Raw genomic sequence first — 17,035 nt, 5'->3', positions numbered from 1 at the left:
TGCAGATACTGAGGGATGACTGTAGTTTAATTTCTTCCAGAGCCTGTTATACCTTGAGATGGATTTAGGGGTATGGGATGCCCTATTTTGGAATTGAGTTGGAGTTTGGGGTAAGGTAATTGTGGGCTGGGTTTTTTTCTTTTTTGATTGTATGAAAGGGAGCAGCACAAAAGGAGTACGGTTGACCCTTGAACAACAGGGGTTTGAACTTCGCAGGTCCACTTACACATGGAATATTTTCAGTAGTAAATACTATAGCACTACATGATCTTGTGGTCGGTTGAATCCAAGGATACAGAACTGCGGATCCAGAGAGCCGTCGATAAGTTATACTTGGCTTTTCTACTGTGCGGAGGTCAGTGCCTCTTACGTCTGTGTTGTTCAAGAGTCAACTGTAGTTCCTTTGCTCTTTGAGGTGGTTGAGCTCTTAGTCATTTTTTTTTTTTTTTTTTTTTTGAGGTATGTGGGCCTCTCACTGTTGTGGCCTCTCCCGTTGCGGAGCACAGGCTCCGGACACACAGGCTCAGCGGCCATGGCTCACAGGCCCAGTGGCTCCGCGGCATGTGGGATCTTCCCGGACCGGGGCACGAACCCGTGTCCCCTGCATCCGCAGGCGGACTCTCAACCACTGCGCCACCAGGGAAGCCCTCTTAGTCATTTTTGGAAGTGAGATCCCTTGTTAGAACAAACGACCCATCACATTCTGGAGTATTAATCCATTTATCAGATTTGGTCTCTGAGGAAGGTCAAGTTGATTCAAGAGGTTGCCCAGATTCTGTTCAAGTGCAGGTCTGAAATGTGACCATGGTTTTACTTCCTTGAACTCCTATATATTGGACATTTGTTACCATGTCTGACTATGAGTAGGGACGCCCCAGAGTTTAAATTGTTTGGTTTTAAATATCACTATCTGCTGGGAGGTGGGTATGATGGGAATTTTGTTGTAATGTTTCTTAAAACTTGTTAATTGATTTTGAAATGCGACATAATTGTGACTCATGCTTATTTTCCTTCTTTCAGCATTATCTGCATACCAGAGGTACTACAGTTTACAGTCTGACTACTGGAAGGTTAGTGCACATTTGCATACCCCTTCCCTTCCCCTCTTTCCCTCTTCCCCTTCCCTTCCCTTCCCTTCTCCTCTTCCCTCCCCTTCTCTTCTCTGGCAGATTACTGCTGTTTATACTCAAAACGAATTGTGCTCTTGCTTTTTTGTTTTGTTAATTGAAAATATTACTTCTAGGCAAAAGGGATTGGAAAGGGAGAAATGAGTGTTCTTCATTTGTGCTGTCTTGTATGATCAACTTGTATTTTGTTAAAAGAATTAGATTATTCTGACACAGTTTGTTGGCCAAAGACGATCCAAAGTGTGAAAGTTAAAGCCATTAAAATCAAATGGCAACAAAATGATTCTTCAGTTGTCTTAAGTTGGTACCTAGGAATAAAAGAAGTCTGAAGATGGCTGTATCAGGCTGAAAAGGGAAGGCATAAATGAAAATCTTTATTGGTATAGTCTGTCTATAATTGGAGCTCTGAGGGCAGCTGAACCTAACCATTTTTTAAAAGACCAGTACCTAAATGAAGAACTGTGCACAGCAATGAATCATCTATTTTCTTAGTTTGAGCAGTGCATAAAGTTACCTGGACAGGTTAATCTTTCACATCATGTTTACTTTGAAGTATAAGTTTACTGACCAGTGGGGTTTCTTTATCTGAATTGCCATTTCAGATTTTTAAGGTGGATTTTATTTTTTCTATTGCCTAATTTATGTTTCTTTTTGATATGTAGAAGTTTTAACAGTATATTTTGGTAATTTAAAAAATATATTGAAAATATCTTTTCTAGTCTATGGCTTATCTTTTCTTCTTTTTAAAGCTTATTGAAGTGTAATTAAATACCATAAAATTCAACTTCTTTATGCCATTCAGTGACTTTTAGTAAATTTCCAGAGTTGTGCAACCATAACCAAAGTCTTACTTTAGGACATGTCTATCTCACCGTAATGAAACCTCATGCCCAACCCCTGGCGAGTACTAATCTACTTTCTGTCTCTGTGTATTTGTATTTTCTGGGTATTTCATATAAATTGAATCATATAATATGTAGTCTTTTGTGACTGACTTCTTTCGCTAAGCATATATTTTTAAGGTTGATCCATGTGTAGCATGTATTAATACTTTATTCCTTTTTATTATCTAATAATATTCCATTGTGTGGTTATACCATATTTTATATATCCATTCATCAGTTGAGCATTTTAGTTGTCTCTACTTTTTGGCTATTGTGAATAATGCTCCTGTGAACATCTGTATACAAGTTTTTGTGTGGACATATATAGTTTCAGTTCTCTTCGGTAAATAACCAGGGGTGGAATTGCCAGGTTGTAAAGTAAATCTATGTTTAACATTTTGAGAAACTGCCAAAATTGTTTTCCAGGGTGGCTGTAACATTTTACATTCTTACCAGCAGTGTATGAGGGTAACAGTTTCTCCATATCCTCATTATTACAGTTTTTATTTGCATTTTCCTAATGACTGACGTTGAGCACTGTTTAATGACCACATTAGCTATTTGTGTATATTCTTTGGTGAAATGCCTCTGTAAACCTTTGCTGATTTTTAAATTTGTTTTTTAAAAAATTAGTGTGTTGGGACTGCCCTGGCGGTTCAGTGTTTAAGACTCCACGCTTCCAATGAAGGGTGCATGGGTTTGATCCCTGATCTGGGAACTAAGATCCCACATGGCTGCGTGGCGCGGCCGAAAACTTAAAAAAAAAAAATTGGTGTGTTGTAAGAGTTCTTTATACATTCCGGATACAACCCCTTATCGGATATATAATTTGCAAATATTTTCTCAGAGTCTGTGGCTTATATTTTCATTTTCTTGATAGTATAGTTTGAAGTGCAAAAATTAAAAATTTTGATGACATCCAATTTCTCAACTGTTTCTTTCATTGCTTGGGCTTTTGATTTTGTAGCTAAGAAATCTTTGCCTAATCCAGTGTCATGGTGATTTCTTCCATTGTTTATTCAATCAGTTGCTTCAGTACAGATAGTACTGCAGTAAATAGTAAAAGTGTCTTTTTGTTAGTGTTCTTTGGTATAGATTCTCTTTGGTATAGATTCCTTGATAATTGGGATTGCTGGGTCTAGTGGTGTGAACCACTCCTTTGGGAGCTCTTGTTTCCCCTTGGTCTTAACCAAGAAAGTTTATGTCAGCAGGCTTTTTGTGAAATCTGATAGGTGAGAAATGGTGTCTTGTTTTTAACTTGCATTTTCTTAATTGAATTTTTAATTGAAGTTTAAAGACTATTTGTGTTTCCTTTTCTTTGAAATATTTGTTCATTTCTCTTCAGTTGGGCCATTGTTTTCTTTCTGTTTTGTATAGCCATATTTTATGTATGATCTATATTTATCCTTTATTTGTGATAAAAATTGCAGTTTTCATTTATTGTTTTATTTTGCTTTTGTGTGTTTGTTTTTGTCCATGCAGAAGTTATTTCTATCTAGTCAAATTTATCAGTCTTTTTCTAAATTGCACCTGCATGTTGAATCATAGGATAGTTTTTTCCTCACTCCCAGGTGTTAGAGAAATTCATCCACATTTTCTTTTAGTACTTAAATGGTTTTAGTTTTTAATTTAAATCTCTGATCCATTTGGGATTTATCCCTGATTTATAGTGTGAGGAACATCTAAGTTTATTCTTTGCCTATGGCTAATTATCCCAACATAATATATTGTTAAAAAATTTCATTTTTTCCGTACTAATTTGAGATGTTGCCTTAGTTGTATGCTAAATTTTCATATGAAGTTTTGTCTACTTATATTTTCTGTGGTCTGTTTCATTAGTCTGTTCATGAATTAATGCTATACTATTTTACTTACAGAGGTTTTGGAATAGGTTTACACTACATATACAGTATGTATACGGTAGTGCTGTGGCACCCTTTCCCCATTGTTCTTGTTTCTAGGGTTTCCCTGGCTGTCCTTTCTTTGTTGCTTGTTTTTCCAAATAAACTAATTAACTCCACAAAAATAGCTGATGATTTTTCTCTCCGGCTTTTTTGAAGTATCATTTACATTATTTTAAGTGTTCAAATTTGCTGCATTTCGGCAATTTATATGGGGTTGTGTAATCATTACTGCAATTAAGATATAGAATGTTTCTATCACTCAAAGTGTTCCATTGTCCCCCTTTACAGTTGATTCCCATTCTTGACCCCTGGTCCCAGGCAACCAGTTATCTGTGTATATGCTTTCTGGAGTCTCTAATTTTGCCGTTCCTAGAATGTCACACACCTGGATTCAAATAGCATGTATTTTTTTGTTTTAATTTAGCATACTGTTTTTGAGATTCATCCATGTTCTTGTGTGTATCAGTATTGTATTCCTTTTCATTGTTATGTAGTATCTAATAGAATGATTATACCACAATTAATTTTCCCATTTATTAGTTGACAAACATTAGGGTTGTGTCCAGCTTTTGATAAGCATGAATGAAGTGCAGTGAACATTATTTGTTTTTGTGTAGACATAGGTTTTCACTTCTCTTGGTATATATACCTAGGATTTGGAAATGCTGGGTCACATTGCAGTTGTAGAGTTAACGGCCAAACTTTTACAAAGTGGCTGTACCACTTCACATTCTTACTAGCAATATATGAGATTCTCAATTGTTCTACATCTTGGATATCACTCGGTACTTTCAATCTTTTTAACTTTAGCCATTCTAGTAAGTAAGTAGTGGGTTTTCATTTTGGTTTTATCTGCGTTTCCCCAATGATAGTGATGTTGAGCATCTTCTATGTGCTATTGGCCTTTCATGTACCTTTTGTTATTATCTGTTCACATCTTTTGCTGATTTTTAACTTCTTTTTGTGTATTATTAATTGAGTTGCATGGGCTCTTTGCATATTCCCTTTGTCAGATATGTTTTGCAAATACTTTTTCACAGTCTGTGGTTTGGTTTTTGTTTTCTTACTTGTGCCTTTTTACGAGCAAATATTTATAATTTTGATGAAGTCCATTTAATAATTTTTTTCTTTTATACCTTGTGGTTTTTGTGTTCTGCTAAGAACTCTTTGCCTACCTGAAGATCATAAACATTTCCTCAGCTTTTTTTCCCCAGGAGTTCTATAATCACATTTCTTAAATTTTGGTTTATGATACATTTCAGGTTGTTCATGATGTGAGATGAGCATCAGTGTTCTTCCCCACCCCTTGAACACATATCCAGTTGTTCTAGCATCATTCATTGGAAAGACTGTCCTTTCAAATTTGATTTACTGTTTATTTCCTCTTAGATAAAAATCAGTTGACCATTTAGTTTTGTGTCTATTGCTAGATCCTCTGTTATATTCCCTGTTACGTTATGTTCTATATGTCTATTTTTTCGTTCTTTTTTTTCCTTTTTCTTTTCTTAACATCTTTATTGGAGTATAATTGCTTTACAATGGTCTCTTAGTTTCTGCTTTAAAACAAAGTGAATCAGCTATGCATATACATATATCCCCATATCTCCTCCCTCTCGCATCTCCCTCCCACCCTCCCTATCCCACCCTTCTAGGTGGTCACAAAGCACCAAGCTGATCTCCCTGTGCTATGTGGCTGCTTCCCACTAGCTATCTATTTTACATTTGATAGTGTATATATGTCCATGCTACTCTCTCACTTCGTCCCAGCTTACCCTTCCTGCTTCCCCTTCCCCGTGTCCTCAAGTCCATTCTCTATGTCTGCATCTTTATTCCTGTCCTGCCCATAGGTTCTTCAGAACCTTCTCTTTTTTTTAATTTTTAAGATTCCATATATATGTGTTAGCATATGGTATTTGTTTTTCTCTTTCTGACTTACTTCACTCTGTATGACAGTCTCTGGGTCCATCCACCTCACTACAAATAACTCAATTTTGTTTCTTTTTATGGATGAGTAATATTCCATTGTATATATGTGCCACATCTTCTTTATCCATTCACCTGTTGATGGACACTTAGGTTGCTTCCATGTTCTGGCTATTGTAAATAGAGCTGCAATGAACATTTTGGTACATGACTCGTTTTGAATTATGTTTTTCTCAGGGTATATGACCAGTAGTGGGATTGCTGGGTCGTATGGTAGTTCTATTTGTAGTTTTTTAAGGAACCTCCATACTGTTCTCCACAGTGGCTGTATCAGTTTACATTCCCACCAACAGTGCAAGAGTGTTTCCTTTTCTCCACACCCTCTCCAGCATTTATTGTTTGTAGATATTTTGATGATGGCCATTCTGACTGGTGTGAGGTGATACCTCATTGTAGTTTTAATTTGCATTTCTCTAATGATGAGTGATGTTGAGCATCCTTTCATGTGTTTGTTGGCAATCTGTATATCTTCTTTGAACAAATGTCTATTTAGGTCTTCTGCCCATTTTTGGATTGGGTTGTTTGTTTTTTTGATATTGAGCTGCATGAGCTGCTTGTAAATTTTGGAGATTAATCCTTTGTCAGTTGCTTCATTTGCAAATATATTCTCCCATTCTGAGGATTGTCTTTTATTTCTTTTTTTTTTTTTGCGGTACATGGGCCTCTCACTGTTGTGGCCTCTCCCGTTGCAGAGCACAGGCTCCGGAGGTGCAGGCTCAGCGGCCGTGGCTCACGGGCCCAGCCGCTCCGCGGCATGTGGAATCTTCCCGGCCCGGGGCATGAACCCGCGTCCCCTGCATCGGCAGGCGGACTCTCAACCGCTGTACCACCAGGGAAGCCCCTGAGGGTTGTCTTTTCGTCTTGTTTATGGTTTCTTTTGCTGTGCAAAAGCTTTTAAGTTTCATTAGGTCCCGTTTGTTTACTTTTGTTTTTATTTCCATTTCTCTAGGAGATGGGTCAAAAAGGATCTTGCTGTGATTTATGTCATAGAGTGTTCTGCCTATGTTTTCCTCTAAGAGTTTTATAGTGTCTGGCCTTACACTTACGTCTTTAATCCATTTTGAGTTTTTTTTTGTGTGTTTGTGTGTATGGTGTTAGAGAGCGTTCTAATTTCATTCTTTTACATGTAGCTGTCCAGTTTTCCGAGCACCACTTACAGAAGAGGCTGTCTTTTCTCCATTGTATATTCTTACCTCCTTGATCAAAGATGAGGTGACCATATGTGTGTGGGTGTATCTCTGGTCTTTCTATCCTGTTCCATTGAGCTATCTTTCTGTTTTTCTGCCACTACCATACTGTCTTCATTACTGTAGCTTTGTAGTATAGTCTGAAGGCCGGGAGCCTGATTCCTTCAGCTCTTTTTCTTTCTCAAGATCGCTTTGGCTCTTCGGGGTCTTTTGTGTTTCCATACAAATTGTGAATTTTTTTGTTCTAGTTCTGTGAAAAATGCCATTCGTAGTTTGATAGGGATTGCATTGAATCTGTACATTGCTTTGGGTAGTACAGTCATTTTCACAATGTTGATTCTTCCAATCTAAGAACATGGTATATCTCTCTATCTGTTTGTATCATTTTTAATTTCTTTCATCAGTGTGTTATAGTTCTGTGCATACAGGTCTTTTGTCTCCTTAGGTAGGTTTATTCCTAGATATTTTATTCTTTTTGTTGCAGTGGTAAATGGGCATGTTTCCTTAATTTCTCTTTCAGATTTTTCATCATTAGTGTATAGGAATGCAAGAGATTTCTTTGCATGAATTTTGTATCCTGGTACTTTACCACATTCGTTGATTAGCTCTTGTACTTTTCTGGTGGCATCTTTAGGATTCTGTATGTATAGTATCATGTCATCTACAAAGAGTGACAGTTTTACTTCTTCTTTTCTGATTTAGATTCCTTGTATTTCTTTCTCTTCTCTAATTGCTGTGGCTTAAACTTCCAAAACTATGTTGAATAATAGTGGTGAGAATGGACAACCTTGTCTTGTTCCTGATCTTAGTGGAAATGGTTTCAGTTTTTCACCATTGAGAATGAGGTTGGCTGTGGGTTTGTCATATATGGCCTTTATTATGTTGAGGTAAGTTCCCTCTATGCCTACTTTCTGGAGGGTTTTTATCATAAATGGGTATTGAATTTTGTCAAAAGCTTTTTCTGCATTGATTGAGACGATCATATGGTTTTTCTCCTTCAATTTGTTAATATGGTTTATCACATTGATTGATTTGCGTACATTGAATCCTTGCATTCCTGGGGTAAACCCTACTTGACCATGGTGTATGATCCTTTTAATGTGCTGTTGGATTCTGTTTGTATTATTTTGTTGAGAATTTTTGCATCTGTGTTCATCAGTGATATTGGCCTGTAGTTTTCTTTCTTTGTGACATCTTTGTCTGGTTTTGGTATCAGGGTGATGGTGGCCTCGTAGAATGAGTTTGGGAATGTTCCTCCCTCTGCTGTAGTTTGGAGGAGTTTGAGAAGGATAGGTGTTAGCTCTTCTCAAAATGTTTGATAGAATTCGCCTGTGAAGCCGTCTGGTCCTGGGCTTTTGTTTGTTGGAAGATTTTTAATCACAGTCTCAATTTCAGTGCTTGTGATTGATCTGTTTATATTTTCTGTTTCTTCCTGTTTCAGTCTTGGGAGGTTGTGCTTTTCAAAGACTTTGTCCATTTCTTCCAGGTTGTCCAGTTTATTGGCATAGAGTTGCTTTTAGTAATCTCTCATGATCCTTTGTATTCTGCAGTGTCAGTTTTTACTTCTCCTTTTTCATTTCTAATTCTATTGATTAGAGTCCTCTCCCTTTTTTTCTTATTGAGTCTGGCTAATGGTTTATCTATTTTGTTTATCTTCTCAAAGAACCAGCTTTTAGTTTTATTGATCTTTGCTATTGTTTCCTTCATTTCTTTTTCATTTATTTCTGGTATGATCTTTATGATTTCTTTCCTTCTGGTAACGTTGGGGTTTATTTTGTTCTTCTTTCTGTAATTGCTCTAGGTGTAAGGTTAGGTTGTTTATTTGAAATGTTTCTTGTTTCTTGAGGTAGGATTGTATTGCTATAACCTTCCCTCTTAGAACTGCTTTTTCTGCATCCCATTGGTTTTGTGTCGTTGTGTTTTCATTGTCATTTGTTTCTAGGCACTTTTTGATTTCCTCAGTGATCTCTTGGTTATTTAGTGGTGTATTGTTTAGCCTCCATGTGTTTGTATTTTTTACAGACTTTTTCCTGTAATTGATATCTAGTTTCGTAGTGTTGTCGTTGGAAAAGATACTTGATGTGTTTTCAGTTTTCTTAAATTTACCAAGGCTTCATTTGTGATCCAGGATATGATGTGTCCTAGAGAATGTTGCATGAGCACTTGAAAGTGTATTCTGTTGTTTTTGGATAGAATGTCCTATAAATATCAATTAATTCCATTTAAAGCTTGTTTTAAAGCTTTAAGTCGCCTACCATGATTGTGTTGCTGTCGATTTCCCCTTTAATGGCTGTTAGGATTTGCCTTATGTATTGAAGTGCTCCTGTGTTGGGTGCATAAATATTTACAATTGTTATATCTTCTTGGATTGATCCCTTGGTCATTATGTAGTTTCCTTCTTTGTCTCTTGTAAAAGTCTTTATTTTATAGTATATTTTGTCTGATATGAGAATTGCTACTCCAGCTTTCTTTTGATTTCCATTTGCATGGAATATCTTTTTTCGTCCCCTCTGTTGCAGTCTCTGTGTGTTCTTAGGTCTGAAGTGGATCTCTTGTAGACAGCATATATATGGGTCTTGTTTTTGTATCCATTCGGCCAGTCTGTGTTTTTGGTTTGAGCATGTAATCCATTTACATTTAAGGTAGTTATCGATATGTGTGTTCCTGGTACCATTTTCTTAATTGTTTGGGTTTGTTATTGTAGGTCTTTTCCTGCTCTTGTGTTTCCTGCCTAGAGACGTTCTTTTAGCATTTGTTGTAAAGCTGGTTTGGTGGTGCTGACTTCTCTTAGCTTTTGCTTGTCTGTAAAGGTTTTAATTTCTCCGTTGAATCTGAATGAGATCCTTGCTGGGTAGAGTAATCTTGGTTGTAGGTTTTTCCCTTTCATCACTTTAAATATGTCCTGCCACTCCCTTCTGGCTTGCAGAGTTTCTGCTGAAAGATCAGCTGTTAACCTTATGGAGATTCCCTTGTATGTTATTTGTTGTTTTTCCTTTTCTGCTTTTAATATTTTTTCTTTGTACTTAAATTTTCATAGTGTGATTAATATGTGTCTTGGCGTGTTTCTCCTTGGATTTGTCCTGTATGGACTCTCTGTGCTGCCTGGATTTGATTAACTGTTTTCTTTCCCATATTAGGGAAGTTTTCAACTATAATCTCTTGAAATATTTTCTCAGTCCCTTTCTTTTTCTCTTCTTCTTCTGGGATCCCTGTAACTCGAATGTTAGTGCATTTACTGTGGTCCCAGGGGTCTCTGAGGCTGTCCTCCGTTCTTCTCATGCTTTTTACTTTATTGTGCTCTGTGGTAGTTATTACCACTGTTTTATCTTACAGGTGACTTACCTGTTCTTCTTCCTCAGTTCTTCTGCTATTGATCCCTTCTGGAGAATTTTTAATTTTATTTATTGTGCTGTTCATCATTGTTTGTTTGCTCTGTTCTTCTAGGTCCTTGTTAAATGTTTCCTGTATTTTCTCTGTTCTGTTTCCAAGATTTTGGATCATCTTTACTATCATTACTCTGAATTCTTTTTCAGGTAGACTGCCTATTTCCTCTTCATTTGTTTGGTATGGTGGGTTTCTGCGTTGCTCCTTCGTCTACTGTGTGTTTCTCTGTCTTTTCATTTTGCTTAACTTACTGTGTTTGGGGTCTCCTTTTCACAGGCTGCAGGTTCGTAGTTCCCGTTGTTTTTGGTGTCTGCCCCCAGTGGCTAAGGATGATTCACTGGGTTGTGTAGGCTTCCTGGTGGAGGGCATTCGTGCCTGTGTTCTGGTGGATTAGGTTGGATCTTGTCTTTCTGGTGGGCAGGACCATGTCTGGTGGTGTGTTTTTGAGTGTCTGTGACCTTATTATTTTAATTTTAGGCAGCGTCTCTGCTCATGGATGAGGTTGTGTTCCTGTCCTGCTAGTTGTTTGGCCGTAGGGTGTCTAGCACTGTAGCTTGCTGGTTGTTGAGTGGAGCTGGGTCTTAGCGTTGCAATGGAGATCTCTGGGAGCAGTTTCGCCATTTGATATTTCATGTGCAGCCTGGAGGTCTCTGTTGGACCATTGTCCTGAACTCGGCTCTCCCACCTCAGAGGCAGAGGCCTGACACCCGGCTGGAGCACCAAGACCATGTCAGCCACATGGCCCAGAAGAAAAGGGAGAGAAAAAGGAAGGAAGGGAGGGAGAGAGGGAAGGAAAATTATTAAAAATAAAAAAATTAAAAAGTAATAAAAAAGAAGAGAGCAGCCAAACCAAAAAAGAAATCCACCAATGATAGCAAGTGCTAAAAACTATACTAAAAAAATAATAAAAAGAAAAACGGACAGACAGAACCCTAGGACAGATGGTAAAAGCAAAGCTATACAGACAAAGTCACACAAAGAAGCACGCACATACACACTAACAAAAAGAGAAAAAGAAAAAAAAATATATATATATAAAAAAGGAAGAGAGCAACCAAATCAATAAACAAATATACCAATGATAATAAACTCTAAATACTAAACTAAGATAAACATAAAACCAGAAACAAATTAGATGCAGAAAGCAAACCCCAAGTCTACAGTTGCTCCCAAAGTCCACCGCCTCAATTTTGGGATGATTCATTGTCTATTCAGGTGTTCCACAGATGCAGGATATATCAAGTTGATTGTGGAGATTTAATCCGCTGCTCCTGAGGCTGCTGGGAGAAATTTCCCTTTCTCTTCTTTGTTAGTACAGCTCCTGGGGTTCAGCTTTGGATTTGGCCCCGCCTCTACGTGTAGGTCGCCTGAGGGCGTCTGTTCTTCACTCAGGACGGGGTTAAAGTAGCAGCTGAATAGGGGGCTGTGGCTCACTCAGGCCGAGGGGGAGGGAAGGGTATGCAATGCGGATGGAGCCTGCCGCGGCGGCCGGAGTGACATTGCAGCAGCCTGAGGCGCGGCGTTTTTTCTGCTGGGGAAGTTGTCCCTGGATCACAGGACCCTGGCAGTGGAGGACTGCACAGGCTCCCGGGAGGGGAGGTGTGGATAGTAACCTGTGCTTGCACACAGGCTTATTGGTGGCTGCAGCAGGTGCCTTACCGTTACTTGCCCGTCTCTGGGGTCTGTGCTGATAGCTGTGGCTCACGCCCGTCTCTGGAGCTCATTTAGGCAGTGCTCTGAATCCCCTCTCCTTGCACACCCTGAAACATTGGTCTCTTGCCTCTTAGGCAGGTCCAGAGTTTTTCCAGGACTCCCTCCCGGCTAGCTGTGGCACACTAACCCGCTTCCGGCAGTGTTCATGCAGCCAACCGCAGTCCTCTCCCTGGTATCTGACCTGTGAAGCCCGAGCCTCAGCTCCTAGCCCCTGCCCGTCCCGGCGGGTGAGCAGAGTAGCCTCTCGGGCTGGTGAGTGCTGGTCAGCACTGATCCTCTGTTCGGGAATCTCTCCGCTTTGCCCTCCGCACCCCTGTTGCTGTGCTCTCCTCCGTGGCTCCGAAGTTTCCCCCCATCTCCACCAGTGAAGGGGCTTCCTAGTGTGTGGAAACTTTTCCTCCTTCACAGCTCCCTCCCAGAGGTGCAGGTCCTGTCCCTATTCTTTTGTCTCTGTTTTTTCTTTTGCCCTACCCAGGTACGTGGTGAGTTTCTTGCCTTTTGGGAAGTCTGAGGTCTTCTGCCAGCGTTCAGTAGGTGTTCTGTAGGAGTTGTTCCACATGTAGTTGTATTTCTGATGTATTTGTGGAGACGAAAGTGATATACACGTCTTACTCCTCTGCCATCTTGAAGGTCTCGTATATGTCTTTTTTTTTTTTTTTTTTTTGCGGTATGCTGGCCTTTCCCACTGCGGCACACAGGCTCCAGACGCGCAGGCTCAGCGCTCATGGCTCACGGGCCCAGCGGCTCCGCAGCATGTGGGATCTTCCCGGACACGGGGCACGAACCCATGTCCCCTGCATCCGCAGGCGGACTCTCAACCACTGCGCCACCAGGGAAGCCCCTCGTATATGTCTATTTTAAAGCCAGTAGCATACTGTTTTGCTACTTTAGTCTTGAAATCAAGCAGTGTAGGTTTTCTGTGTTCTTTTTCAAAATTTTGTTTTTTTCTAGGTCGTTTGCTTTTCTATATACAGTTTAGAAGCAGTTTGCCAATTTCTCCTGCTAGGATTTTGATTGGGACTGCATTGTATGCATTGACCAATTTGGGGAGAATATCTCTTTTTAAAAATAATGCATTTGTTTGTCCACAAACATGGTATATCTCACCATTTATTTAGGTCTTCTTTAATTTTCTTCAGCAGTGTTTTATTGTTTCCATCGCACATTTTTCCTTGTTAAGTTTATCTCTAGTTTACTCTTTGATGCTGTTGTGATTGGAGTCGTAAAATTTTATTTCCAATTATTGTTGCTATTGTATAGGAGCAGAAAAGATTATTGTACATTTACCTAGCATCCTGCTATCTTGATAAATTATTAGGTCTGGTAGCTTTGGTCTAGATTTCAGAGGATTTTCTATGTACGTTATCATGCTGCTTGCAGATAAATACAATTTTTCTTTTCTAATCTGTGGTTACTACTTAATCTTCTTCTTGCCTTATTGGATTGGCAAGGACCTCTAGTATAGTGTTGAATAGAAGGGAACATCCTTGTGTTGTTCCTGGTCTTTGGGGGAAAACATTCAGTTTTCACCCTTGAATATGATGTTAACTATAGAGTTTTTATAGATTCAGATTGAAGAAGTTTCCTTCTGTTACTAGTTTTACTTTGAGATTTCTTTTTTTTTGTTGTTCCTGTTTTCATTTATAATGAATAGGTATGGAACTTGTCAAGTAATTATTCCTTCCTGTATTGAGAGTCTATGGATTTTCTTTCTTAATGTGTTATACAGTTAGGTACATTGCTTGATTTTTTTTTTTTTTTTTTTAAAGCTGTTCCTTGGATAAACCCCTGTTAGATCTGTTATCATTTTTATATGTTGTTGGCTTCATTGTAGTAATAATTTGTTGAGCATTTTTGCATCTTTGTTCATAAATGATATTACTCTAATTTTCTTCTTACAACTTCTGATTTTTTTTCCATCAGGATAAATCTGGCCTCATAAAAAGAGTGGGGAATTGTTCTCTCCTCTATTTCTGAGTGTATGTGTAGGGTTGGTATTATTTCTTCTTCCAGTGTTGAATAGAATTTATCAGTAAAGTCAGCTGGACCTAGAGTTTCTTTGTGAATAGTTTTTAACTACAATTTGAATTCCTCTAATATGTACAGGGCTATTCAGGTTTTCTGTTACTTCTTGTTTCAGTTTTATTTTGTCTTTCAAGGAGTTTGTCTCTTTCATAAAATTTCACATTTACTATTTTTTCTGTCATAACCCTAATTTCCTTTAAATAACTATAGAATCTGTATATTGTCTTTCATTCCTGATATTGGTAATTTGGTCTTCTCTTTTTTTCTTGGTCAGCCTGGCTGGATGGTTACCAATTTTATTGATGTTTGCAAAAAGTCAAATTTTTGTTTTGTAGTTTTTTTCTTCAGTATTGTTTTCCTGTTTTACATTTCATCCAATCCCTATTTCATTGATTCCTGATTGTCTTTATTATTTGCTTCTGCTTACTTTGTGTTTAATTTTCTTATTTCCTAAGATGGAAGCTTAGATCATCGATTTTCTACCTTTTTTCTCTAATTCAAGTGTTTCAAAGTATGCATTTTTCTTAGTATTGATATAGCTGTATCTCACAAATTTTATATTTTTAATTTTCATTGTCATTCATTTGAAAGCATTTTCTACTTCACTTCCACTTTCTTACCCATGGTTATTTATATATATATATTGTATAATTTCAAAATACTTGGGTTATTTTAGCTATCTCATAGTTAGTAATTTTTGTTTCATTTATATAACATACTCTGATTTCATTCTTTCAGAATGTATTGAGACTTTATTGGGTCAGCACTTGAAAAGAAGCACATGATTTGCATTTGTTGGTTGTATTGTGGTATAAATAACAGTTAAAGATATTTGAAGGTATTTTTCTTAAACAGTTTTTTTTGTCCTTGTCATTTGCTGACAGGTTATTATCTCTTCTTGTGATGGTAGAATTGTCTTTCTTAATTTTGCCCTTTTGTTCTTTAATATATTTTGAAACTCTCTTATTAGGTACACACACATTTGTTATTGTTATTTTTACCTGATGAACTGACCCTTTTGTCATAAAGAAATACTGTTTTTTTACCTTTAGTAATTCCTTTTGTTTTGACATGTGTTTTATCTGATTTTAATTTAGCTATTCCTTTCTTCTTAGCCTTGTTATTTCTGTGAGATATCCGTTTCTTTTTTTTCTTTTTTCTTTTTTTTTTTGCGGTACGCGGGCCTCTCACTGTTGTGGCCTCTCCCTTTGCGGAGCACAGGCTCCGGATGCGCAGGCTCAGCGGCCATGGCTCACGGGCCTAGACGCTCTGCGGCATGTGGGATCCTTCTGGACTGGGGCACGAACCCGTGTCCCCTGCATCGGCAGGCAGACTCTCAACCACTGTGCCACCAGGGAAGCCCGAGATATCCTTTTCTTTTCAACCTTTTGGCATCTTTATATTTATAATACTTTTATAGATAGCTTGTTAAATGGGTCTTGCTTTTTTATCCAATCTGAAAGTCTCTGTTTTTTACTTGTGCTGTTTAGCCACTGATAGTTAATGAAATCATTGGTATGATTGGGTTTGTGTCTTTCATTTGATCTTTCCTTTTATGTTTATTCCCTTAATTTCTTGGTCTTATGTTCTCCATACCACTCCCCCCTTTATATTTCAATCTGTTTTACAATTTTACTTTACTTTTCCTATTGACCTTTTCACCTATTCTTCTTTTCATTATTTGTTCAGTGGTGACTCTAGGGATTATAGTGTATAAACCCTTTAATTTTTCACAGTCAAGTCTCAGTATTATACCAATTCACATAAAATGTAGAAAGTTTGCAGTTACATAGGTCCACATCGTACCCACTCATGTCCTTTATGTAATAGCTGTTACGTGTATTAGATCTACGCAAGGTGATGTTATTTTGCTTTGAACAGGCCCATATATTACAGTGTAATAGTAATTTTATTTACCCATATTGTTACCATTTCTGATGCTCTTCATTACTTTGTATGAATTGTTACCATGTACTGTCATTTTCTTTTTGGCCAAAGAACTTTGTTTAGCATTTCTTATGGTAAAGGTATGGCGGAGATGAATTTCTTTTATCTGAAAATATTTTTTGACTTAATTTTAAAGGGCATTTTTTCTTGATAGAGAATTATGGGTTGGCTTGCTTCTTTAAAAAGTTATTGTAAAATATTGGCTATATTCCCTGTGGTGTACAATATATCCTTGTAGCTTATTTAGTTTATACATAGTAGTTTGTATCTCTTGATCCCCTACCCCTATCTTGCCCCACCCTCCTTCCCTCTCCCCTCTGGTAACCACCAGTTTGTTCTCTATATTTGTGAATCTGTGTTTGTTTTGTTATATTCATTTGTTTGTTTTATTTTTTTAGATTCCACATATAAGTAATAACATACAGTATCTGTTTTTCTCTGTCTTATTTCACTAAGCACAATACCTTCCAGGTCCATCCATGTTGATACGTATTTATTCTATTGTATATATGTACCACATCTTCTTTATCCATTTGTCTGCTGATGGACACTGAGGTTGATTCCATATCTTGGCTATTGTACATAATGCTGCCATGAACATTGGAGTATATGTATCTTTCCAAATTAGTGTTTTTGTTTTCTTCAGATGTATACCCAGGAGTGGGATTGCTGGAGCATATGGTAGTTTTATTTTTAGTTTTTCGAGGAACCTCCATATTGTTTCCCACAGTGGCTGTACCAGTTTACATTCCCACCAACAGTGTACAAGGGTTCCTTTTTCTCCACATCCTTGCCAACATTTGTTATTTGTGTTCTTTTTGATAATAGCCATTCTGACGGGTATGAGGTGATATCTCATTGTGGTTTTGATTTGCATTTCT

The 17,035-nt window shown here is 37.8% G+C and overlaps 1 protein-coding gene across 5 annotated transcripts in view; it reads left to right on the top strand.

The window, feature by feature from the left end:
* KDM6A (lysine demethylase 6A) overlaps positions 1–17,035 on the top strand; it is a 209,587-nt gene that overhangs the window by 80,411 nt on the left and 112,141 nt on the right. For all 5 annotated transcript variants that reach the window (XR_009560766.1, XM_030834979.2, XM_030834976.3 and 2 more), the window contains exon 4: positions 1,021–1,070. Coding sequence is in view for 4 of the 5 variants with exons in the window: in XM_030834979.2 (XP_030690839.1) it covers positions 1,021–1,070 (50 nt within the window). In the remaining variant the exon portion in view is untranslated. The remainder of the gene's footprint in view (positions 1–1,020; positions 1,071–17,035) is intronic.

Source organism: Globicephala melas, chromosome X (assembly GCF_963455315.2).
Source record: "Globicephala melas chromosome X, mGloMel1.2, whole genome shotgun sequence".
Lineage (NCBI taxonomy): Eukaryota > Metazoa > Chordata > Mammalia > Artiodactyla > Delphinidae > Globicephala > Globicephala melas.
The sequence above is the reverse complement of the archived record's forward strand: the minus strand, read 5'-3'. Positions and strand labels throughout refer to the sequence as shown.